General features: G+C 48.4%; 2 protein-coding genes across 2 annotated transcripts in view; one reads left to right on the top strand and one right to left on the bottom strand.

Annotated features, from left to right (window-relative positions):
- The window catches only part of KLHDC4 (kelch domain containing 4), a 25,100-nt gene extending 20,610 nt beyond the window's left edge, over positions 1-4,490 (top strand). Inside the window, exons 9-13 of the mRNA XM_010001093.1 lie at positions 750-764; positions 1,143-1,351; positions 2,654-3,059; positions 3,859-3,969; positions 4,275-4,490. Coding sequence (XP_009999395.1) covers positions 750-764; positions 1,143-1,351; positions 2,654-3,059; positions 3,859-3,969; positions 4,275-4,450 — 917 coding nt within the window. The 3' untranslated portion in view covers positions 4,451-4,490. The remainder of the gene's footprint in view (positions 1-749; positions 765-1,142; positions 1,352-2,653; positions 3,060-3,858; positions 3,970-4,274) is intronic.
- A 7,601-nt stretch (positions 4,491-12,091) lies between these two features.
- JPH3 (junctophilin 3) overlaps positions 12,092-25,646 on the bottom strand; it is a 53,341-nt gene continuing 39,786 nt past the window's right edge. The window contains exons 4-5 of the mRNA XM_010001092.1: positions 23,099-24,018; positions 12,092-12,268 (exon numbers count right to left, since the gene is read on the bottom strand). Coding sequence (XP_009999394.1) covers positions 12,188-12,268; positions 23,099-24,018 — 1,001 coding nt within the window. The 3' untranslated portion in view covers positions 12,092-12,187. The remainder of the gene's footprint in view (positions 12,269-23,098; positions 24,019-25,646) is intronic.

Raw genomic sequence — 25,646 nt, 5'->3', positions numbered from 1 at the left:
CTGAAGACTGAAGGTGCAGGCAAGGAGGAAGGTAAGATATTGCTGCAGCTAGGGGGGCTGTGCTGGAAGTGATGCTGCAGGACTGAGTACAAATCCTCTCTCTTCCTTTGAATAACAGACCAAAAGACCTCAAGCTTAGAACAAAATTTCCCTTGAAAATCTCCATGCCCCAGTGTTTGCTTTGGGGCTAAACACAGCTGATGAGTTGATTTAAATATTTCTTCTTCCCAGGAGTAGCTCAGTGCATTTGTATACTGTGACTGGCTTCAAAAGAAAGGGACTAGTTTCAGGGGGGATTTTGGAGGAAATATGTCCTCTTTTGTGTATGTGTGCAGGAGAAGGAAGATGGGCTGTCACTCATGCAGGCAGGATTCTTCACTGCTGTGCCCTGCAAAGGGTAGTGGATGTTTGTTGCTGCAGCAGACAGTGCTGCACAGTGACTCTGTCCCCTTCTTACTCTCCATTGTACAGCCTGAAAAGAGGAGGCTGTGTCTGCTTTGCTGAGCAAAGCTTTCTGGTCAGCAGAAGGCTGTAAGGAGTTCTTAGCTCCAGGTGACTTGATTTCAGAGCTGGTGTAAAGGGTGGCTCTGACACAATGAGACTCTCAGGGACTGGAGCTGGTTGAGAAACGTCTTCGAGGAGCTGGCAGAGCTCTGCAGAAAGGTTGGGGTGTACTTTTTGTCAGAAAATAATTTCTAGCTCATGGCTTTATCCATGTTGACACCTCCCAGTTGGTCCTGGAGTAGTCTGAGATGGAGTGGAGGGTCTCCAGGCTCCTTGCATAACTGTGTGACTGTGAGAAGCTGTGGTCTGCACAAACAGCCTCAGGGAAAACTACAAGAAACGATATTTTAGGGTTTTTTTGGTTTCTGTGTGGGAGGGAATTAAAACAACATTTTGAAATTACTGTTCTCTGGGCCATTTTGATCACTGCTTTTCTGTTTCACAACAGAAAATCTTTAGGACTTGAGAATTCTCCATGCTGGAAATTCTTGTTTTGACAAACTGTGGTAGTGGTGGCTCACTTGGAGACTCTTAGAGAGAAGACTGGGGTGTGATCTCATGAGATTCCCTAATGCAGGGATATAATCAAGAGTGGCTTTTGGTGGGTTGGTTGGTTGATCTCTTTTATCTCTTACCAGACAAGTGGGCATGGAGTCGGCTCAGCCCATCTGGAGTGAAACCTCCTCCCAGGTCTGGCTTCTCCGTGTCAACTGCTCCCAATAACCGCTCCCTGCTGTTTGGAGGTGTGCATGATGAGGAAGAGGAGGAGAGCATTGAAGGGGACTTCTTCAATGACATTTATTTCTACGACATTGGGAAAAACCGCTGGTTTCCTGGACAGCTAAAGGTTTTGTTTTAAAAATAACACAAATATATTCAGTTAGTTCTCCTGGACCATCTGACACATGTCCTTTAAGCCTTTTTTTTTGCCTTATACAGCATGGAGCAAGCCTCTATTTCTAGCAACTTGAGGTGCTCCAGAAGCTGAGCCACCAGATCTGGCTGCTGCTTTGATCTCTGACCCACTGATTGTGCAGAGGGGGAGAGGCTGTAGAAGTGGAGCTGGGGATGTGCAACTCTAGCAGGTTTTTGCTACCAGACCAGCTGAATTCTTTAACTTTATGCTACCCCTCTCCTTCCCTGGATCATAGCTCCATGTGCTCTCCTTGCCCTCCTTCCTCAGGGTGATGCAGATTGTCACCTTTCTGGGGACAGAGGAAGTCCTGATAATTGCACACCAAGCAGGAGTGGCTCAGGAGGCAATTCCCCTCCTTCATGAGTCAGGCTGCATGTGCCCCATTGTTGTGTAATGCAAAATGAAACAAAACAGCATGAAAACATGGTGTTTTACTGCAGGCCAGCTCCAGTTTAGGTGTGTGAGTCTGACATGAGATAGTTTGATAAAAGCTACTGTGAAAATATGTGGTGTTGTGTTGGAATCAGGAAACCTCCCTCTTTTCCCCATTGTTGATGAGCTGCAAGAAGAGATGAAGTATTAACCTTGGTTCTTAAGAACTTCGGAAGAGTGGCTCTCAGCTCCAATCTTTGATTTTATTTGAACCATTCTCAAGGGGGAAGTGACCTGTTTGAACTTCCTTCCTTTTACCTCCACTGCTTCTGGCTTTGTTGTCGAAAATCAGAGGTCAACCACATAATAACAGGCAAACATGCACTCAAATGTTTGCTTCTGCCTGCCTGGCTGACTGTTTTCCTGCCCTTTCATACAGTACTTCTCAGACCTGGAGAGCTTCCTGGTAATGCGCTGTAATTGAGCGCCCAGCAATTGTTTTGATTTCACAAAATGGTGGGTCATTTTCTCCTGCCCCTGTTACAGACTAGTGGACTGTGTGCACCTGCAGGATGGAGAGCAGAAGAGCTATTTCCTATCTCTTTGGCACATGTTGTCATTAATACAGGAAGCAACTCTGTGCCATGGCTTCTCCAGGAGTTTCATTGCTCCTTGTTTTATGACTGATAGAAGTTCATGCTAAGGAGGAAGTTGCATCTGTTACTTGAGACTTACAGTTCCAGTGAAAAGTAATTGAATTCTCCTCCCTCCTAGCAGCATCCATAGTATTAACTGTTGTACATGCATTAGGTGCCCACAATTCACATGAAGTCTCCTTCTGTTGCTTGTTCCTGTTAACAGGGACCAAAATCAGAGAAGAAGAAGCGAAGACGTGGCAGACAAGCTGAGGCAGAGGGCGCTGGAGATGAGGAGATGGAGAACCAACCTCCACAAGGCCCAGTAGAGATAGTCAAAGAGGTGGTGGCAGAAGATGGGACTGTCATGACAATCAAGCAGGTGATCTCTGGGCCCACAGAAGAGAAGGAGAGCTCTGAATCAGAGGAGGAGGAGGAGGAGGATGGAGCCTTGGGCCAGCCAGTGGAGCCGTGCCCGCGGTCGAACGCCATGCTGGCGGTGAAGCACGGGCTGCTCTTTGTGTACGGGGGGATGTTTGAGGTGGGAGATCGCCAGTTCACCCTCAGCGACCTCTACAGCATCGACCTGCACAAGATGGAAGAGTGGAAAGTGCTGGTGGAGATGGATCCAAGTAAGATCTGATGGTGGGATCGCTCTCTTTGCCTTTAGTGTAACAGCGCTACACTGGGTTTGGGGGGAGACCCCCAGCAGTGGAGCTTTCTCAAGGGGTGGGGATGAGCCGTTACTTCAGGTTCTCATTCCTTAGATGTGTCGTGTGTTTGCTGCACACTCTGACTACTCTGCTGGGCTAGCTTGCTCAGGAGATCTGGCAAGCAGGGAGTTCAAGTCCCTGGGTTCCTGGCTTATGTGGTTGTTATGTGAGTGTGTTCAGTGGTGCTGCAGAAAGCACTACCTGAGAGACCTCAGTGAAGATGGATTTGATGGAATTCCTTCTCATTAATGAAAGAAACAGTGAGTCTATCTTAGAGCAACATATCTCTTAAGGTAGTGGTTAAGTGATTCATCCCAGGTTATGAGCTAGGCACAGTAAAGAGACATTTTTAAAAGAGATGCCCCTGCCCTGGCAGCTCACAGCCTGCATGTGAGTAGGGAGGAGTCTTGCTGATAATCATGGAACTGTGAAGTGCGAAGAGAAAGAATCAACTCTTGTCAGCGTCAGCACTTGCCAGTTTTTCTTCCACAGCCATTCTGTGCTGTTCACTTCTCTCTGACTGTCATCTCTTCCCATTGCTCCCCATCAGAGCCAGGCCTTGGCATCCACTGAGTGGATCTAGGAGGGCAAAGAATGCAGGAGGGCTCTTCAGGAGCACATCTGTCAGCCCTTGCCCTGGCAGCCTCCATGGCAGTTCTGAGTGTAGGAATGGGAAACAGCTGGTTACTTATTTCTTCTATTTTCTTTCTCATCAAAGAAGCACAAGAATGGCTGGAGGAGTCGGAATCGGATGAAGAGGATGATGAGATGGAAGGTGCAGAGGGAGGGGAAGAGGAGAGCTCTGAAGAGGACAGTGAAAATGAGGAAGGTAACAATGAATCTGAATGTGGTCTCCATACTAAAATAAAGTGGTTTTTAGTACAATACCTGCTGGTTTGCTGCCAGCCTGGTATGTCTCACTGGCATCCATGTGAGTTTTCCAGCAAAAGCCAAGTTTTCTTAGTAACTGCTCTCAGGGTGGAGAGAAATTTGATTGGCTACTGATAGGTTTTTAGGCTATTACTTTTAAACACGTCAGCTAAAGAGCGGTCTTGGCCAGGTTGACATGTGGAAGAGCAGATTGCCTACATTAGCTGTTGGTGACCTCTCTTTCTTTCTTCTGTTGTGTCCTAGGAGAGGAGCAGCACCCAGCTGTTCAGCCTGGTGAGGAGCATGCAGACTATCTGTCCAGGACAGAGCAGTATTGGATTAAACTGGCCCGCAGCAACATGGGCCTGGATGCCAAGGAGAAGAAAGTGGTAAAAGTAGCACATGCCATGGCAAAGACTTTCTATGAAGATTCAGTCTAGATGTGGTTGAGGCTGTTCCATGAGGGATGAAGCATGCTGGGAGCAGTGGATAGCCCTACTGGACTCAGCCTGATGTGCCAGGCAGTCAGTGTGTCCAGAAGGTGTCCTGAAACTCCAGCTTTTGACTGCTCCAAGTGGCTTTGGGCTGACGAATCATAATGTGCCTGTTTGGTTCATGCTCTGGACATGCTGTTATTCCCCTGAAGTTGTGGGGAGGGTCTTGATTAACAGGATTGCTGTCCAAGTACTTGTTCTGCTGAGGCTGGTGGATAAAATACTGTCACATTTTTGTTCAAACTTTGTTTTGAGTCTGTCAATACAAACTGCACATCACAATGGTTCACTGGTCCCAGATTCCCTACCCTGACTGAGGCTGGAACGTGTCTCCAAGGGTTTCTACCATAAGCTGATTTGATTACATCATCTTGGTTTTCTCAATTAATCCCATCCTAGCTTTTTCACTTCTTCTTCTCCTGCTGTTGAAGAGAGATTGCTGTTCCTGCTGTGGGATATGCAGGTAGTGGTGGTAAGATGCAGCAGCAGCCCTGAGATGTGGCTGCACTGCCTGGAGAAACCTGGGAACCCTTTCATGCCATATCTGTACCAGAACCAGGGTAACCCCTGATGCATCTAACAGTAGAAATCTCTTCCTTTTTAACATGAGCTGTAGCAGATTTTGCCTTTGCTTGTGAAACCTCCCAATTCAGTTTCTGACATGTCTAAGAAAGCAGTTGTCCTAGAAATGAACTCTTCATGACCAGTGAAATGTCCTACCTTGAGACCTGATGGTGTGTGAGGACAGGAGGGAGTGGACTGACAATCTCAAAGGATTTTTTTTTACCCTTGCTTCTTGACTCAGGCCCTCTCCTCAAGGCATTGCTTGCTTTCCAGCAGAGCAGTGCTGTGGTCCATAGGGACAACAGATGGGATACAAGGGTGTCTGTTGCAGGAAACTAGTGATGACTTGAGTTGACACCAGAAGGCACTGGCTGTCCTTGTGCAGAGAGCTCCAGGGTGCCGTGTGTTGTGGCAGGGACATCACCAGGGAACCAGCTCTCAGGAGAGCAGTGCCAGGAGCTGTAAGGCTAATTAGAATGTAATAAAGATTAAGTAGAGCAGGTTGCCAAAATGACAGGGAGGTACCTTCCTTGCAAAATAACTGGCGAGAGGTGAAAATAAATTTATTGATAACCTAGGAAAGAATCTGTCATGCTTGATGGGCTGACAGTGACAGTTGTCCTGCTGTCCTGTCCCCTGGGTTAGTGTACTATACCTTGATCTCAGTGGCATCTGATCCTTTGTGTGTGTGTGATTTGCCATGGCTTTCTGGGCTAAATTTTTGGGAATCTGCTACTGAGTTGCATTTGCAGATTTTATTTTTCATCATTATTATATTTTAAATTTTTCTTCCCTTTTTATTTGAGAAATTGTGGGTTTAAAACCACAGCAATTGTGCACAGGGCTCCATTGGAAATGCCTAACCAGGCAGGGGAGAACACTCTCTTTGCCAGATGTACTTTGTAGTGTTTTTTTTTTCCCTTTTCAAATACAAATATGCTCCTTGAGTGAGTTTTTTCCCTGGGCTGAAGCTGGGCTGCAGCAGTGCCAAGGATGAAGGGTAGTTTGGTACAGGACAGCTGCAGCCTCCTGGAAAGATTCTCCCTCTTCCTTCTCCAGCAGAGAGAGTGTTGAATGAGGCATTGAGTGAGCTGGAGTCTGTGAAACAGTGATCTGAGGTTTTTCCTTTCATCTTTTCCTCAAGGGCTCTAGAATGTAGTCCTAGTTGTGCTCAGTGCCAAGCTAAGTGTGACTGGAGAAGGCATCGACTGGAAGAGACACACTTCCAAAGAACCTGTGAGTCAGGATGAGCCAACTGTCCTGCAGCTGTGGGGACCACACTGCCTGCCTGACAGGGCTGGGGGACAGGAGGCTGTGGGGTGGCTGGCAGGGGAGATGTTGGCTTCCTAGGGCTTTCATTGCTCTGCTGAGAGGTTGGGCTGACCTGGGCGTGCAGCTTGGCTCATTTCCTCCCAAGAAGGAGGAAGCCCTGGAAGCTGCCATGTGTTGGTGGAGCAAACAAAACCTCCAAGAAAAAGCTAAAACTTCACACTAAGCAGGGGTAACTGATTATTACTGCTGCATTAAATGCCTACAGAGGAGGTCAGAATGTGATGGGCTCTGCCACAGCCTTAAGAAATGCAAACTATGATGCTTTGATATCAAACTGTAATGTTGCCTTGCTCCTCTGAGCACTGGCTGGAGGTCCACTGAAGCCTGTTCAGGGTTGCAGATTCACATATCTGGTTGTTTTTCTTTTATTGGGTCCAAAAGTACCTTAAGAGGAAGGTAAGATTTTTGCAGGCAGAGGCAGACCCATTGGTGAAGTGGCCTGCCCAAAATGGTACCCAGGAGAAGGGCCAGGGTGAGAACTTGGTGGAAAACTAGGAATGGAGAAACTCCAGCAGTGTTTGTCATAAGAGTAGTTATTCTTGTCTGACACGTACAAAGAACAGCTTGTACTTTTTTAAATGTATGAACACCCAGAAAAAATTCAATTATCCCTTTGGCATCCATCAGACAATGGCTTTTGCCCATCTCATTGTAAAGGGATGAATATATAAACATGTACATTGGAGAAAAAAGACCTCAGTATATTATTGTAGCTGGAAATAATCAAGCTGTTGGTTTGGTGGTGGTTTTTGTTGTTTTTTTTTTTGTTTTTCTGTTTTGTTTTTTCAGCTAAAAGACAAGGCTGAAAGTAACCTTTTTTTATTTTTTTAACTCACTCCTTGAGGAAAATATTTTCAGTAATCCCTCTTTTTTTGGGCCACACATGCTGTAGTTGCACTGTAAGTAACACAGTGAAATTGGATTTTTCTATTGCATTTAAATGCACAGCTTGGAAGGGGAAAAGAGGGTTCCAGCAGAAGTGCATTTGACTTTGGGGGTTGCACAACAAAGGCCACGGTAGAAGGTTAGTGGCTTCATGTCTAACTCAAGCTTAGCTTGTGGCACATGAGATGGTTTCTCATGCACATCAGTGTGTTTTGGTGTGAGTGGGGCGTGATTGGGAATGAACTTTGCAGGAGAGTTTATCAGAGAGGAATCAGGGTGATTGGGCTGACCCAGAGATAAATGTCTGGAGATGGAAGGATGTTCCTGCCACTGCTCAGGGGATTTTTGCTCACAGTGAAGGTTTGGTTCAGTCAAGGTGAGTTGCTGGTCTCCCTTCAGCCCTGCCTACCTGCTGTGGTGGCTTCTGGAGATAAACCAGTCCCAAACCTTTCTGCTGCCAAATTGCTGGTCAACCTTGTCATGCTCTGGGCTGGTCCATCCCTTCCTCATTTGCCTTGGAGAGAATCTGGGTTCATTCACCAGCTGGTTTGTATCAGCAAAACTTCTGCTTTCTGGCTCCAGCAGCACCATGGGTGAGCCCCACTGCTGCTGAACAGCCCTGAGCATATTATGTCTGTCAGCAAGACAGAAAGACTAAAGACACACATGTTCCTACCAATGCAGATCTTCCAGGGATGGGGAAGTGGGAATGGGAACATATCAAATGGTTTAGCTGCTGCTGGGAAACAGCCGTTGGCCCAACAGCTGCAGCATCACAAGCCTACAGTGACTGAACATCACAGATAAACAAGGAAAGAGCTTTGAAACATGCCCCACATGGAAGAGGTTGGGGAGCAGTGCTCCTGCTGCTTGCAGGAGTAATTCTCAATTCTCCCTTCCAACAAGATCAAACACCTGATACCAAAATGCAGCAGCTGCTGGGGTAGGGGCAACTGCTCTTATGGAGGAGGTAAGGGGTTGGATCTCAGTGTCCTCCTTGTGTTCAAACAAATGTCAAAGAGCCTGAGCCTTGACAGACTATCAGTGCTGTCCACACAGTACCCAAATTGGGGGTAAAAGGGAGCAGGCAGGTGATGAGGATTATAAGTGCTGCAGCAGCTCAGTAGTTCTGAAAGATCAGGCCCTGGAGAGTCCCAACCTGCTTGGAGAATCTAGGTCTCGGGTACAAGCAAACTAGACACCAGATGGGCTGGTGAGAAGCTGCTGTGACACGAGCAGGTGGAGGATTTTTGTGTTCCTTCCTTTTTGCCTTCCCTAAAGATGTGGTGTCAAACCAGCCCATCACTCACACAGGTGAGGTCTGGTCCTCTCTGTGTCCCCAGGGAGGGACACATGGCTTTTTGCCAATGGCTTTACTGCCATGGCAGGAGGAGGGCTGGATCCTTGAGCCCCAGCCTCTCCTTGGGTTTCAGGTGCTGCTTGTTCTGCTGCAGGAACATAAAAATACCATTGCAGCCTAAAAAAGATGAAATAAACCTTCAGCTGTTCTCATGCATTTCTCAGTGTGGACATAAACCAGCAGGTATGGACAATTTACATAGATTTATATGCCACAATGATAGACATTTTAATGTGCCTTAGGTAGATCTGCATGAATCCTGGGCTCATAAGACAGGGAAATATCCTGAATTACCTCTCTCTCTGGGCTACTTCTCAAGAATATTTCTGGCCTTGGGCAAATGTGAAAAGCCCAGAACTAAGATAAATTGCTCAGCTCCTCATGATTAATAAAAGAATCGTTATTTTTAAACACATGGTTTGGGAGCCAATTAATATTAGTCTTTGGCTCTCTCTCACGCTGAACAAACCCTCAGCTCCAGAGAGGTTTTATCCTGTGGAACAGAGATGGAAAACCCAAGTTGCATTTGTGTCTGTACACGACTGCTGGTACCTGGGCAAGAGGAGGAATAACTAGGCTGTCACCAGGGTGAAAAAGCTAGTCATGAAATCACTAGTGCTTTTATTTGATTGATAAGGAAAGGCATTTTTGTGCTGTTTATATATAAATTATTGTACGGTGTTCACATGTATCTGTTTAACCTGCTCCTGGGAGGACCTTGGTATCATGTACTTGGATGTACAAAAACAAGTCCTGGAGAGGCTTGACAAAGAGTTGCAGCCAGAATTACAAAACACATGGATCAGATCCTAGGGCTGCAACCACAATATCTTGTCATTTGGTTCATTTCAAGTAGGCAGCAACCATCCAGGAGTATAAAAAGATGACTAAGGCCCCAAAAGGAAAAGCCAAAAAAAAAATCAAACAAGAAAGGAAGAGGTATAAAGACAAGGGATGGTTACTGTGGAAAATGGAATTTAAAAGTTCCTGGGGTCTGGCTGCCTTCAGTTCACATTTAGCTTGTCCACCCAGTGCCCTCTGGCTGAGAAGGGAAAGGAAAGAAAGGAGGAAGGAAAACTGCGACAGGAGGGAGTAAGACCATGTAAGGAAAAGAACTGAATTTAACTGGCACATGCTCTAGTCCTTAGTTTATTTCTGGTTAAAAATATAGCAATCCAGTGCAGTGTAATAAGAAATCTGCTGAAAAGGTAGCAGAGAAACAGCTAAAACAGAAGCAAAGCAAAGCTGAGTCCACAAGTCAGGACTATTTCCAACAACTCTGTCTGAAAAAGGCGAGGAGGATTTTTTTTCCCCTCCTTCCCCCCCCATCCCAATTATACCTGTGTAAGGGTTTCATCCCACCCTCGGGTTGCTGCCACACTGGCACCTCTTCTCCTGTGGAATGGAGCTGCAGTGGGTAGAACTGAGGGTGGAATTTGGTCCCTGGATGTACCAAATCCCAAACAAGCCACTCGAAGCGCAGCTGGTGGGGGTGGATCACGGGCAAAGCCAATCTCCACGGCGTGGGGAGGGGAGGAAACAGCACAGGCTTTTCTCTGGTTTGGTTTTCTTGTTGTTTTGTGGTGGTTTGTTGGTTTTTTTTAAAGCAAGGGGGTGTCAGCCATTTCCAAGCAATTGAGCTAAGACCACACTCTTGGGATTGGGACCATAACAGCTCAGAACAGGGATACGGCATCTTTAATGAGTATGCATCTTATCAGTGGGGAGAGGGAAGGGGAGAAAAATCAAGGCAGGCATATTACAAAGATGGTATAAACCAACAAATTAAGCAACATAGAAAAAAAATAAGTAAAATAATACATCCTTAGAGGCTGCCATTGCCAATGATGTTTGGTTTTTTGTTTTTCTTTTTTTTTCTTTTTTCTTCTTTTTTTCTTTTTTTTTTTTTTTTTTTTTTCTTTTTTTTTCTTTTTTTTTTTTTTTTTTTTTTCTTTTTTTTTCTTTTTTTTTTTTTTTTTTTTTTCTTTTTTTTTCTTTTTTTTTTTTTTTTTTTTTTCTTTTTTTTTCTTTTTTTTTTTTTTTTTTTTTTCTTTTTTTTTCTTTTTTTTTTTTTTTTTTTTTTCTTTTTTTTTCTTTTTTTTTTTTTTTTTTTTTTCTTTTTTTTTCTTTTTTTTTTTTTTTTTTTTTTCTTTTTTTTTCTTTTTTTTTTTTTTTTTTTTTTCTTTTTTTTTCTTTTTTTTTTTTTTTTTTTTTTCTTTTTTTTTCTTTTTTTTTTTTTTTTTTTTTTCTTTTTTTTTCTTTTTTTTTTTTTTTTTACAGGGACATGTTGGAAGCTGGAATATACATCCTGCATTACAAAGTGCAAAATACTACATGCTCAGAGCCCAAGCATGATGTCTGAAACAGTCCACAGCAAGATGTAAGAGACAAACCCACCACCCTCTCTCTCCTCTCTCACATGCTCCAGTGCTCCTCCCCAGATGCCTTTGAGAAGCAGTTTTGTCTTCTCTTGCTTTGTTTTCTTTCTACCCTAAGTGGATCAGAACTGAGCCCTCTCTCCCCAGTCCCTGCCTACCTGGCTGCTTCTCTGTGCACCCCTGTGCTTGGGTTGGGATGCCCAAGGCAAGCATGGCACGATGACCAGCAGCTTCTCAATTCATGTTGCTGAAGGTGCCTGCAAGTTTTTTGGGGGGAATCTGGGTACACATTTTTCCCAGGAGAAATTGGCTGTCAATTAAAAATAGCACTGGGTGGTTTTCCAGCCTTGCCATGGGCCAGGGAGCAGCCTGGGGAGGAGGAGTGAAGGCAGGAGGGTGGTGGGGCTGCTGCTCACACCTTGTGTTCCCTACTCCCCCCCTCGCCCCATGAAATTGAGCACAACACCAATTGCTGTTTTGTTTTAAAAAACAAATAACAAAATGGGGCCCATTGCCCTTCTCCCATCTTTCACACCTGGACATGGTTCATGCCTTCCCCATGCTCCTCCTCTCCTCCTCCTTACAGTAACATTTCTCCATTTGCTACGGGAGAAGGAAAAAAAGTACCAGGTGCCTGATTTTGCTTTTCTCTCCCATTTGTCATTAAAGCTGTTGTGGATTTCCCAGGGAAACTCAGCCTGGAGCACCCCAGGACCCGTACACACCTCAAACAGCCTCTCCCCACAGTCCCCTCATCTAGTCTCCATTTTGGGCTTCATTACTGTTATTATGAATATAATTTTTTTAGGGGGTGAGGGAAAGGGAAATGAGGTTTTATTTCGTTGGGATTCCTTCTCATCCTTTCCAGTGTTGGGGGGGCAGAGTGTTGATAGCATTTTGCCATGCCACACAGCATAGTGTTATACAAGCAAAGAATTTTGGCTAAAATCCAAAAAACATTACCCAGGAAAAAAGGCAAACTGTGAGTGAGACTCGATTGTTTGTTGTTCTTCTGTGAAAAGACTTGGAAATTGTCATAGGACAGTTCGAGTTATGATTTTTCCCTTTTTTTGTTGTTGTGTTTGGTTGCTGTTTGTTTTGTTGTTTTTTATTTCCCCCATTCATACATGTAACTGTTATTTTTGCAAACAAGACAGTCTTGAATTAGATGAAAAAGTTAATAAACAAAATGGCGACTCCAATATTTAGTAAGATCACCATGACTACCAAGATGGGAGCTGAGCCCTGCAAGAGAAAGAGAAGGAGAGGAGTTAGAAGGTGCCCTGGAACTCTGTCTAAGGTTGCCCTGCAGCAGGGGTTGGGCACTGCAGGGCAGGCAGGTCTGCAGGGGAGCACACCCCAGGCAGCAGATTCACACCCCCAGCAAATGATCCCAAAGCTCCTGGTAACCCTGGCTGAATTTTTGCAGGTTGCTGCCTTGGTGAGGAAGGTGTGGATAAGGATCCTCCCTTTCAAGGTGAGCAAACAGCAGGAGCAAGGGACTGAAGCCAGGGCTATTGCCTGACTCCCTGTGACAATAAACAGGTCACCCTGAGGTCTTTCACTGAAGCACAATGTCCTCCTCGTGCAGTCCTTGATTCTCCAAAGGCAAAGAAAATCCCTCTCCTGGCTGTGCCAGGAGCCCCTTTGCTCCCTCCCCACACTCACCCATAGCCCAAGGCATCCCTGGTGGCACTGTCCCTCTTATGCCTGGGTGAGAGCAAAGCTGTTGCACCCCTGCTTTTGTGAGTCACTTCAACACTTACTTTCCATCCATCTGCCTCAACACACCCGCAAGCCTTGGGCCAATCTCTGTTTAAATGGTATGTAAGTCCCAAGGTAAGCCCCAGACCCAGTGCCTGCCAAGCACCCATGGGACCCACTGATGAAGCCAGCAGTTGCTTATGGACTCCCCCGTGTTGTGCACACAGGAAATCTGACCTATCAGTTGCTTACCCGAGGTGGTCAAGGAAAAGGGGAGAAGAGGTTGTACTGTACCATGCAGTTGTTTGGGGGTGCTTTGGAGGAGTCTTCAAAGGACATTTCCCAGTAAACATGACAGCTTGTACAGGGATCCCAGCACCAACAGAAGCTGGTGGTGGTCTACATTGAAGCAACATTCTGGGAAAGCTCTAACAACCTTTTCTGAGGTTCTTACAGACCAAATTAAGCTCTTGGGGACAACGTGGAAACCACTGCAGTGACTCGCATCACAACTGACCCATGTCAGCCCCCCACTGTGGGCTGGGCTGAAGGGCACCCCAGAAGCACCCATCACTTTCCACTGAGCACAAAGGCATCCCTGACAACTTGTCCTGGACCTGACAAGGATGTGAGACCCTACTAGCATCCCAGGAATGACAGGAAGAGACCCCTCAGCCTCAGGACTGCAGACAACACGCCAACGCATCCTTCTGCAGATCACTGGTCAGAAAAGCATCCACCCTGACACCTCATCCCTGCCAGAAAAACATTTGCTGTCCTAAAGTGTTAATGTGGTTTGCATCAGGGTGAGCAAGCGTGTGTGCAGGTAGGTGGTAGCTATTTCTTGGAGTAGCTGGTATCCTTGTCTATTCTTGCTGCAACTGAGCTGTGCCAGCTTTAACTGCCTGGAATGGCAGAGATGTTTTTCCTTTCTGCTCCTGTGCCCTCAACCAAGCTCCTGTGGCTCTTGGGTTGGCATGGGGCAGGGGTGGGCACCCTTTCTAGGCAAGTCCTTGCACCACTCTGCAGAGCTGCTGGAAAAATAAAAAAAAATAAAGCTCCTTGCTGGCTGGAGATCATTTCTCTCCTGAGCAGGCTGATTCAGTTCTGCTTTGGGAGTGGGTAGGAGCGAGGATGCTGGAGCTTGCTGGAAAGGCATATTTGTAGCTTAGCAACAGGGTCAAAGGAAGCCAAGCAAACGGAGGGATTGCAGAGAGCCTCTCCTGGCAGGCAGGTATCCACGCCTGACTGCTTCCAGCAAATCTCTCCACCTGCACCAGGCAAAGCCTTTCAGAGGCAGAAACCACCCCCCCGTCCCCCGTTGCCCCTCCTCCCCACTGCCCACAACCCAGCCTTGCTGCTGCCAAGTGCTGCGACGCTTGGTGTGTTATTTACATTTCGGGGGGTTTAGCTTCATTTCAAAAGATTAGTGGGTTTTACGATTTTTGAGCTCGTGTTAATATAATAACAGATTGCAAGTGATTATCCCTGTCATTGTTGCTGTTGGCAGGGCACCACAGAGACACAAAATGCATTTGGTTCCCTCCACCTCGCAGCCAAGGGAGGATTTAAACTGCTCTCGCTCGCACTTGCAGCCTTGGTCCACTCGCCCTTTCATTCCCTCTGCCAAAGCAGCAGCCACCATTTCTGCCCCTGCCCTGCCCAGACTGCCAGATCCTTTCAGTGCCATGAAGGAGGCAAAGTTGCACACCAGCTGACAAGAGCCTGGGATAATCCGGAGGCTGTTTCTCCTCCCTGACAAAAGGCACAGAGCGTAGGACTGGCTGCTTCTCAATTCCTTGCTGTTAGAGCTTTCCCTCACAAACAGGGACACTTTGGGATGGACCTGTTGGAAATCACAACCTTTTGTCAGAGGATGCTGATGGGATGATGCCCAGGGAGGGGAGCACATCGTTCATTTATACACCTGCTCCTCAAAGTTGTGCCCTCAGACAGAAAAATTGGGAGAGTGAACAAGCTATGCAACATGCACCCACCTGCCTGCATCAGCAGGATATTTTCCTCAGCAGGGATATTTTCCTCAGCTCCCTGGTTCATCCTGCACCTATTTGCATCTTGCATCCCCTGTTCAATGTAAAGGCAGGAGAAGATGCTCACTTTGCTACCGCATATGCAGGGTCTTTCATGGTTGCCAGCAAAAACATCCCAGAAACAGGATGACCAGGGAGGGGTCTCTGCAAACAGAACAGCTCAAATCTGACTGTCTGGCAACCTACAAATTGTGCTTCCTTGTGACAATTCCCTCTTTTTAACACCCTTTTCCCTGTGCTGACCCCAACAAGGGCTGTCCATGGAGCAGTGGCAGGTACGGCCACTCCCCCCGGTGAGACACAGATCTTGGCAGGGGCTGGAGTCCTGCCTGTGGCAGCTGGTGGATAAGCAGCTTTGTGACCCTGAGGCTTCTGTTTTAGCTCCAATTACAAATCCTGCTGCACTTCTAAATGCTTCTATCTGGCTTATTTCTAACTAGTGAGGTCTTTCTGCCTTAACCTCTGCTCAGAGGAAACACTTGCCTTTCTCCCTTTGGATTACAAGGATGTCCAGGGATGTATGTCATCTGTTTCTAAGAAGTGACTCTTGCTCAGTGCCCAGGAAAAAGATGAATCACTTCTGGATTTGTGCTTTAGAAGAGATGTTTTCCTGAGTCCAGCCTGGCAACAGGTCAGTGAACTCCCTTTTACTGCAGCTACAGCCAGCATTTTAGAACCAGCAGCTTTTACAACTCTCCCCACCACGTGCCAGCCCTCTGTATGGTGAGCCACCCACCTTTAGAAAGAAGAGCCACAGCCCTTGATTTGCAACTTTGCATGTTGCTGTAGTGATTCGGTGGTGCTTTCTCTCATCTTTGGCCTCGTGGAGACTTAGAAAAGCCCAAAGGAATCCCTGAGGCCAGCTAGAAAGCCAGAGGTTGTGCTGATTTTCCAAGCTTGGGGCTGGTGTGTCACAGCCAGCGAGCAGCCTGCAAAGCTGCTCTTTTTTCTGGTCTCTTTATTTATTTATTTTAAAAATCTACAACATTCTCTTTAGCCCTGAAACAGCAGTGCTAAAGCAGGCTGCCAGGAACTGCAGAGATTAGTTCAAACAACCCTGCCTGTCATCCAGGAGCCGGGGCTCGGCTGCGGGAGCCGCGCTGCCTCCCAGCGCCCGCGAGTCCAGAACCTCCTCTCCTGGGAAGCAGACGCCAGTTGGCAGCATCCTCTCACCCAATTTTGGCTGTCTAAATGTTAGACATCTAGTCTGTGCTAAACCATCTAGGCTGTCTGTAGACCAAGTGACGTGAGATGAATTCCACCCAGAATGGTTACCGGCCTGGCTCCAGGAAAGGAAAAATTAAATCAAGCTCCTGAGTGCCTAAGCATCATCCAGCATCCTGGGTGATGCAAGTTTCATCAGCAAAACAAGACAGCTCTGGGGCTGGGATTTTTGGTTTTTATTCTTTATAAGAAGAAGTCTCTGGAGTCCTACATAGGAGGAGGAAAACACCTGCCAAGGGTGGGCAAGTTATCAGCAAGGTAAGAGGGTCCTTCTGTATCTACAGGGATGGTCTCCAAGGGCTTTTAAGACTTTCTCCAAAGTTTAGAGAGCTGGAAAATAGACCCAAACCTAAGGAAACATTAAAATGTAAAAAGACACTTGTTATGGCACAGGAATTGTAATGGTAATTGTAGCTGCAGAAGTAGGGAGTGAAGGTTTCATCCAGCCTGTGGGTTTTGGCACACTGCACCCCTGCTGGAGCCCCACCATTGCTGACACTCCATTTTGTTTGTTTTTATCCTTTAACTATGGTATAGCAACCTAAGGGTCTTACTAGGAATACAAGGGACAGCTGGTTTACAAATACAATTGTAGCATAATTAATTTAAGCATTAACAAACCATTATGATCTGTTATCACAGGGCACAAGCTTTGTCTCTCTGCCATGGAAACCATAGTGCAGGTTACCTAGGAATCCCTCTGGGATCTATTAAGTGTAATTACTAAGGACTTGGATCAGCAAAAAAATATATAGGCATTGTTTTCCAGCCTCAGCACTGCAGAAAGTGCTGAAAACTTTGCAGCTCCTTGACATTTGTGCTGAATTGTCACATAATTGCCAGGAACAGGCTGCTGAGAAACAGTTAAGGAGCATTTAGCAAAGGAAACAGAAGGGATTTGCTTGGCCTTCTCCAGTGGAAGGCAGCCCAGGAGATGCTGGATGTGCCTGTGTAACAGCAACACGGGCTTGACACTAGGTGGGGTGGGATGGAAAAACCTGCTTCTGCAGAAAAAAAAGGGGCTGAAGTGAACGCGAGGATTTATCCTGAGACTCTTAATGACCTTCTCTTGTCACCTCTGGCTCTGTCCTCACCTTAGAGGTGTCTGTGCAACCAGGAGTGAGCTGGGCAGTTGGAGCTGTATGTCTGTCTGTAAGGTTTTTTGGTTCTGGTGTAGTGGAAAGCTGGCATTTGACCCCAACTTTTTCAAAGCTAGGATAAGATGTGGAGTTGGGCTCAAAACCTAAAATTAATCCAGGATGACAGGAGCCAAGTCAGTGAGGTGATCTCTTCAAGCACATCAAAGGGCCCCTGAGATGAAAAGGGTTTTAAAAGGACCCTGTCGAGTTCAACATCACATTTCCCTCTGAATGTTATTTACCTCATGTTGTTGCAAGTAATGCCTGCAATGTCTGTGTATGAAAGAGATCAGAGGAAGAGCAGCTTCCAGTGTTACTTGTTTTAAAAAGAGACAACCCCCAAAATGTTTGCTCTGCTTGTGTGCTGTGGTGATGCTTAGACCTGGCTGAAGTGGGATGGCAAGGGGTTGTCTGCAGGACTGATCCTCCTTATTGGCTTATATCCATAGCTTATGCTTGTAAGGACGTGTGTGATGCCCCAGACATCTGGAATTGGAGTTTGAATGTGGTTGGTTGAGATGAGAGAAATAAGGAAGAGCCGGACACACCTGTGGTTAGAGATCTGAGAAAGGCTCCCAATGGGGAAAAGAAAATCAGGGCAAACCCTGGACTGGGAAGACTGAGAATACCATGGGGATAAGCCACAGGATTTAGTCCCAAGGAGGATAAACACAAAAACGTTCCCAGACACCTCTCCCAGCAGACTGGTCCAAAGGCAGATAGATGGGAGCATCTCGGTGCACGGCACGGAGCCTGGACTGAGATGGAGATGAAGCTTCCCCATTGAAGCCAGGGGAGCCCTTTGGGATGGAGCAAACTGCCAGCTCTTATTTTTATCTCCTTCTACACCTCTGAGGGCCAAAGGTGCCTAACTTTTCTGACGACAACACTCCACCCTGAGGTCAGTCCCTTCAAGAATATCCTTGCAGCCGCTGGAAAGGGGAGCATCCCTTGCCTGCGTCGGCAGGGAGGTGCCATTCTGGGGACAAGTTGCCATGCTCTGTCCCCCCCACCTTGCTCCATTGAAGCTGGAGCTGAGCCCCCAGCCTGGGAACCCTCCCTCAGCCCAGGCTCCAGCTCTGGCAGCACAGTGTGCTCCAGCACAGCCCTGCTCTGCCTGCAGATTGGCTGCCTCCTCCTTGCTTTCCCCAGCGACAGCAAAACCTGCTCAGAATAATTTGATGGAAAATCCTCCCCTCACCCAGCAAGGGAACAAGGAAGATGCTGCAGCTGCTGGAATCCCTCCCTGCCTCCCTGGTGGGTACCTGGAGGTGACAAGGGGACTCTCTGAGATCCTTAACCCAGCAGATGTCTTGCAAACCCCATTTGCTGTGAATGTTTCCCCTGGTTTGTTTGCAGTGAGAACCAGAGCTGATAGCAAACAGCTGAGAGCACGGAGATTTTATCTGGTAGCATGTGAGACTGGAAGAAAATGTCAGGGGTGGCTGGGGTGGGGTTTTTTTGGCTGCTGCCCTGCTTTCAGGCTTTCTCAGTGAGATGAGACAGGGGGGTTTTAAAGGGCCAAGGCTCGAGCCTACTGACATCTCCAGAGTGCCTTTAGTGAGACAACAACATGTCCCTAGAAGTCTTCATCTAGACACCCGTGATTGCTCATGCTAAATGAGGACAGGAAGATGAATCAGGCTCCTTTTGTGCCTGAGCACTGGCCCTTCTCACAGGCATGCTGAGGACCTCTGTGCCTACAACCCTTTTTTCCCTTTTAGAAGCTGCAGATGTTCAGCACCTGCAGAAAAGGAGATGTTTGGTTTTCTCCCCCCAACCCATTTTTAGGGTTGCATTTTGTGCTGATGCATAAAAGAGTTGCTGGCATTTAGAAAGCCTCTTTCTTCTTCCAGTGTCTCAACAATTTCTTTTTTCCTTTCCCATTTTAGAACTTCTCAAAGGCTCTAGGAACCTGTGAAGCACTGAGGGACAGGCCTGAGCTTTGCACCTCTTGGGCCTTTAAGGCCAGAAGAGATGGTGACGTTCATCCAAGTCCCTTAATCCCACAGCACCGACACTGGTCCCAGCACGTTGGTTTCCATTTTCATCTGCCTGAGCCATGGCAATTGATGTGAGTTTGTTCTGTGTGTGCAGGGGTCACTGCACACAGAGACACAGAAAGATCAGGTGGCTTTGAATGTAATTTTAAAGTGTTTATAGGACCGTAGTGCTGGCTTGATGACCCTGAAGCCCCAACGTCCCCTGACAGCAAACACCAAGCAAAGCTGAATTTCATCGATGTTATTGTGCAGTGGCCTCAAGAAATGACCTTTATAAGAGCAATTTTCAATTACTGATGTGCAGTCCCAATGAAGGGGGGTTCTGGGAGCCCCTTTTTAAGGGACTGGTGAAAAATAGCCAAGAAGAAATAAGTTCCTGCAGCTCATATAGCAACCTATACCTCTGAGTCCTCTACAGAGGTCTGCAGCTTTATCTGAGCCCACACTGCAAGAGGTTGGACACCAAGGGATGTCCCAGCTGTTCCAGCCTCATTTTTATGGCAGAAATCAAGAGATGAGGAGGGAGAGCTGATCATTTTCAGGCTGCCTTTTTGCAAGACCTGCATCCCATCCTGCTCCTGCGAGCGCTGCCAGAGGTGTGCTTGCTTCTCAAGCTGGGGCTGGCACTCCAGCACAGAGCCAACCCACCGGGCTCACTGATGGGTGTGTGTGGAGCTGGTTTAAGGCAGATTATTTTTAAAGCAAGCTGACCTGTGAGAGTGACCTCAGCTCACTGCAGGGATACTCCAGGTAGGGCAGAAACAGCCCTTTCGGCTGAGAGCATCCTTTCCCTTCCTGGGCAGGCACCTTTCTGCAAAAGCCCAGCTGCCTGGGAGAGGAGAAATGCCCTTTCCAGAGAGCAGCCTCACAGATGGCAGAGCTGCAGCTCCCTGGGAAGCCGGCTGGCAGGCAGGCTGCAGCAGCGTGGGCACACACACGTGAGCACACACACGTGTGCACACACAGGCGTGCGAGCACACGCGTGCGCACAGCCGGCCCGGGAGCTGTGCACGCTGGCAGTGAGCTGCTGGCAGTGGGAAGGGATGGGGTGTTGGGGTGTGTCAGGCCAGCTTGAGAAACAGGACTGTGGGGAAGTTGGGGAGCCTTCATTCTGAGTGAAAAGGTCTGGAGCGTGAGCAGGATGCAGAGGGGTTTTGCAGGACTAAGCATGAGAGCTCCCCGTGTCACTGAGGGTGCAGAGAATGAGGTGGATGTGGGATAAATCCTTCCCCCTCAGCCCTCCCTTCCCTTTCCTCAGGGACTCACTAAGCTTGCCAAAGTTTGCAATGCTTTCAGATCCTTGATGGCAGCTGCAGGCAAGGTCACAGTGTCAGGCAGGAGGTTGAACACAAATCACTGCACCTCCCATTCCTCTCCTCCTGCCCCTGCCTGATGACCCTCCTCCCTGCCAGGCCACATGGAATGAAACCCTGTGAGCACAGTGCACTTCTTGCTAGAACAAATTGTTGCTGGCATTGTAGGTTATTTAAATCCACATATTATCTCTTCCTCTGTATTACATTAGCTTCCTCCCAAACCTTCGCCATCTGTTCCACCCTCGGTTATGAATGTGAGAAAACTGAACATGCTGCTTCACAGCTACAGCACTTAAAAAGTATGATGTGCATCCTAATGGCTTCTCTGTGTGCCTTTCCAGGCAGGCTGTGCCCCTTCCTTATTGCCCAGGATTCAGCCCAAATGGCCATTAATGTCCCATGGCATCAGGGGCTCTTTGCCTGCCCCCAGCGCTGCCGGCCGAGCTGGGCAGGAGGTCCATGTGTGATGGTTCTGGAGTGCAGGCTGAGCTCTGCCTGCCCCCAGCTTGGGCTGGGTGGGGAGAGACACCAGGATGGCTTCTGCCAGTGATCTCCCCGAGGAGAAATGATGGTTTCATTCCTCCTCTGGGACCTATGTCTCCCTCCACCACGTGAGGTCACGCTGTCAAAGGTGCTGGAGCATCTGTGAGTCCCACAGACCTCAATGGGGTCGATGTCTGTGCAATTACTGCTGCTGCTTTTCCCCTCTCTTGGGTTCCTATCACTGCCTGTCATTTCCCTCGTGCTTCACAGGCACCTGCTCCAGCAGGTACGACAGCCCAGTCTGGACTCAGTGCCTGCTTCTTTGCTCAGCAGGGTGTGCTCAGGACTGGCTTCCCTTGGAGCTCTCTTTTCTTTCCTGGACAGGCAAGATGTGTCCTGCAGTGCAGGCCACCAGCAGACACACCGTGTTCAGCTCCTCTCAAACGCTGTGTGGGTGCCCTCCAGCCTGTGCTGGAGCTCACACCATGAACAGGAAGCCAGAAAGCTACAGGGCTGCATGTGGGGGTGATTCCTCCACAGCCACAGCAGGGAAACCGTGGCAGATCTGGAGGTTAGTCCTTCCTGCACCCTGGCTGCTTTGGGACTGTGGATGTCCCTGCTACCTCCTCTTTCCCACCTGCTCATTCCCACCCTTTGGAGCAGGTGCCAACACGGTTGCTCTGCTGGCCAAGCTGTCAGCAGGCTGGAGGAGCAGGGATGCTGGAGCTGTGGCAATGGAGACCATACCTTACAGACCACGATGCCTCTAGCCCAAACTTTCAGTGTGACTCACAAATGTAGTTTCAGTTTCATGATCCCTGTCTCCCAAACGACCAAACCTCAATCTTCTGCTACCCTGATGGGAAAATTTAGCTCCTTTCTTCTGCCAGAGCCTGAAATGTCACCACCCAAGAGTTACGGATTTTTTTATTTCTCCTGTGTAGACCTGGGCTGGGCTGTGGGACATCCAGCAGCACCAAACCCTCCATGTGTGTCACACTGACTTGACATGGGGCGATTTGGAGCAGTGATGGCTTCCCCAGTGACCCTCTCACCTCATCAGGGACCCTCTCACCTCATCAGGGACCCTCTCACCTCTCCCAGCAACACTGAACCAACAGGGAGAACAGGTGAGGAAGCTTCTCTCAGAGGTAAGTCTAGGGATCAGGCTGGGAAGGACCTGAAAATCACACAGCTCCCCCTTCTCCCAAGGCAGTTACATCTGACCTGCAGATATCCAACCAGATCTTAGCCCTGCTCTTCCCTTTCAGCCACCACGGCCTCTCTCCCCAGATAACTGGTGATGGCTCAGAGTGACCACTGCCTCTGGTGCTGGAATGTGAGCTCATTAATTCTGTTCATCAAGAACAGATGATTCCCTTCCACTTTGCAGCAGCTGCTTTATGTGTCTGAAGATCACTCTGTCTCCTCCTCTCCAGCCTGAACCCCTCCAGATCTTCCCAGCTGCCAGTTGTTAATGCCCAACATGTCCTTGTCCCTCCTGATACAAGGAGCCCAGTACTGGAAGTCTCACAAGGGGTTTTCCTCCAAGTCCCACAAGCTGTGCTCCTGCTCCATGACCTCCACCTGTTCCTCCACCTGGGCCAGATCTCCAGTAGAGCATGGTGACAAGGCCACTGCTTCACCAGGCAGTGCCATCACATCATGGCAGTGACAGAGCCACTGCAGCCTGACACAAGTCCCAACTACCAGAATTTAAGCCCTGATGTTGCAACAGGGTTCCACCACGCTCTCAGGCCAGCATGAAGTTCTGTTGCCATGAGCTACAAGGAAGCATCACCAGCACCTTGCCTACTCCTGCAGCTTTTCCACCAGCTCCAAAGCTCAGCAATAACATAGTTTTATTGCTGGCCCCAGGGCTTGGTTGCAAAATGAACTCAAACTTAGTGCTCACATCCTCCAGTGAAAAACCTGCAGTTCCCACCAAGAGCCTGCAGAGAAAACCCCACGCCAACTTCCAGCACATGCTCTGATGCGGGATGGGAGAAGGGGAGGATTCAAGGCACAAGCCCAGGGTAGGTTGGGGTTCAGCTCTGCCAGCAGAGTGACCTCCCTTTCTGCTCCAGCACAGCTCCACACCAGGTCTGCACTGGGCTTCTCGGCCAGATCTCAACACACAACGTAGCCAACTCACCGTACTGGATTTGAGCGCATCCCCACTGTCCTCTTCAGATTCTAGTGCAACAGGTAAAGATTTCTGTGGTGGGGAGAAGGTTAAGTCCCACCTTAGTAGCCGAGGTTCAGCTTTGTCCCCAAATCTCAGGTTTTCCAGTTTCTGCACTGTGGGCTCAGCAGAGGAAGCTGGCCTGAAATTCTCTTTGTTCTGGGACTTAGACCTCAGTCTCTGAACCCCGAAGCCCCGATCTTCCCCACGGTGGTCATCAGCCATGCTCCTGCAGGGTCCTCCTTTGCTATAGTGTCTTTTTTGGGTGTGAACCTCTTGCATATAAGAATCCATCCTCATGAGGGGCTTCATCTCCATCTCATAATTGCTCATTTTCTCCTCATCCAGCTCAAGCAGTTTGGAGCTCCCTGAGCTGTGGTTGTGGGACCTGTGGTGGGAAGTCCATGAAACCGTGGCTGGGGAATCTGTCCACCTCTCTCTTTGCTTGTGGTTGGAGGCCGAATGTTTGTGTCCTCCGCTCCTACCTCTGTAGTCTTCAGGGACAGAGGCCGACCCGAGCTGACCGCTGCGCAGGGTCCCGCTTCTCACGCCGCGCGTCCCGCCGACCTTCTCTTCGCCCCAGCTGTTGGGGCGCAGGTAATCCCCACCACGCCCCTCCAGCAACATCTGGATCTCCCCACCCCTCTCTTCGTCCACCGAGACCTGCCTGGAGAAGTGGGCACTCTTGTTCCTGCAGGAAGGACCCAGGGGAGGCGTGGAGGAGGGACTGGCAGGGAAGCTCTGCAAGGGGCTGTCGTCTGGAGTCAGGTCGGACGGGGTGGTCCCTTTGCGGTACAGCTCGGGGCTCTCCTGTTGGAGGGGTGTCCCAGTGGAGAGGACCTCAATGTCATCACTCGAGTTCTGGCGCTTCGGTCTCTGGCATTCGAGCCCTTTTTGTGGAGTCGTTAGGAGAAAAGAGAGAGGGAGAGAGAAAGGCAACAGGATTATTTCTATTCTGTGGGACCCCACCAGGTTTTTCGTCTCAAAGGGAAGGGCTGAGAAAGTTGGACAGCAGGGAGAATGCAAGGCAGGACCAGGGCAGCAGCAGCAGGACACGATCAGCAGCTTTTTGCTGCTAGACGAAGAGAAAAGGCATCGTTGGTTTTACACCAAGGCAGCACCTGCAGAGCAGCACCAGTTGCCAAGACAGAGGCGTTCTGCACCAAGGGTGTGTTTCTCCACTGCTGGGAACCCCAGGGCTACCAACCCTTTTAGAAACCACCTGGCACCACCGTGGCTCTTGGAGGACCCATCCAACCACCTTATTCTACCAGCTCCAAACCCAGTTTGTGGGCAGGAGAGGGGAAATCAGATGGGGCCAGTGGCAGCACCTGGCTCAGCCTGTGCCCTGCACTGCACCCCAGACAATGTCTTCCTGGGAACAGGGACTTGGGGACAGGGACTTCAAGAGTAGTTGAGTGTCTTCTGCTGGAGGTAACCAGCTGGCAAGAGACATGACACTTCTCCCAACAGTTAGAAAAACCTGCCACTTATTAATAACTGATGAAACACCAAATGATTTCACGGAGGTGCAAGCTAGTAGTGGTTAATTCTAATTTTGCCCTCTCAAGTCAGAGCTGCTCCCAGCTCAAGCCATGCTAAATTGTGTGAATAATTTGATAAATGTATTAACTGCCTAATGCCCCTGAAATGCATCTAATTGCAATTGCTATGGCTAGACAAGAAACGAGTCTCAGAAAGGAGGAACTCAGCTTCTCACCATGATTCAAAAAGAAATGCTCTGAAGCTCCTGCTTCAGTCTCTTCACTTCTGCTGAGTAATTTTCTCTCTCACAGCTTCTTGAGGAGCTGCTGCGACCAGGACATGCCTTTACCCCCAGCCATCCCCACGTCCCACCACACTGTGGGCTGGATACACATGGGATGCTGGGAGCATGGGGATGGATGTCCCCATCAAAGCACTTGCAGGGGAGGTAAAAAGTCACAAGGCTGCTTGAAAATTCCCTACAGAGCAATTTCTTGATGGGAAATTGGTTTTCTAGTGATTGTCATTTATTTTTTTTTAATTATTATTATTTGCCATGGAAAATCTGTTTGTGTTTTGGGACAATATTCAGATGGTTCAGTTTCAGTTTGTTCCTGTGCCTCTGTTTGTCTGTGGGAAACTGAACCTCCTGGGATTTGTCTGGGGCTCCTGAGCAATCCTTGTACTGGGGAACTGTGGTGCAGGAGAAAGGTGGGATCCACCCTCTGCGCTTTCACACAGAAGAACTGTCTCTGGGGAAAAACACAGACTGGTTTTTGTGACTGTTGTTGAGATGTTCCCATTCCAGCCACCATCACAGATAGGAAACTGAGGCAAGGAGGGAATGAATGGCTTCCTATGAGAAAGCTGTGAAACCAGCTACCACAATGGGCTCACCCAAGACTTTGGGTGGAGCTGGTCAGCTCAGGCTGGAGGCGCAGGGACTTGAAAGCTCTGAAGACCCCAAAGCCAATCTCCAATGGCACAACCAGCCACAGCCTGGCTAAATCTACTCCTCCAGTACCCTCACTTC

The sequence above is a fragment of the Chaetura pelagica genome, unplaced genomic scaffold (assembly GCF_000747805.2).
Source record: "Chaetura pelagica isolate M959 unplaced genomic scaffold, ChaPel_1.0 scaffold227, whole genome shotgun sequence".
NCBI lineage: Eukaryota > Metazoa > Chordata > Aves > Apodiformes > Apodidae > Chaetura > Chaetura pelagica.
Note: the sequence above shows the minus strand (reverse complement) of the source record. Positions and strands in the feature narration are given on the sequence as shown.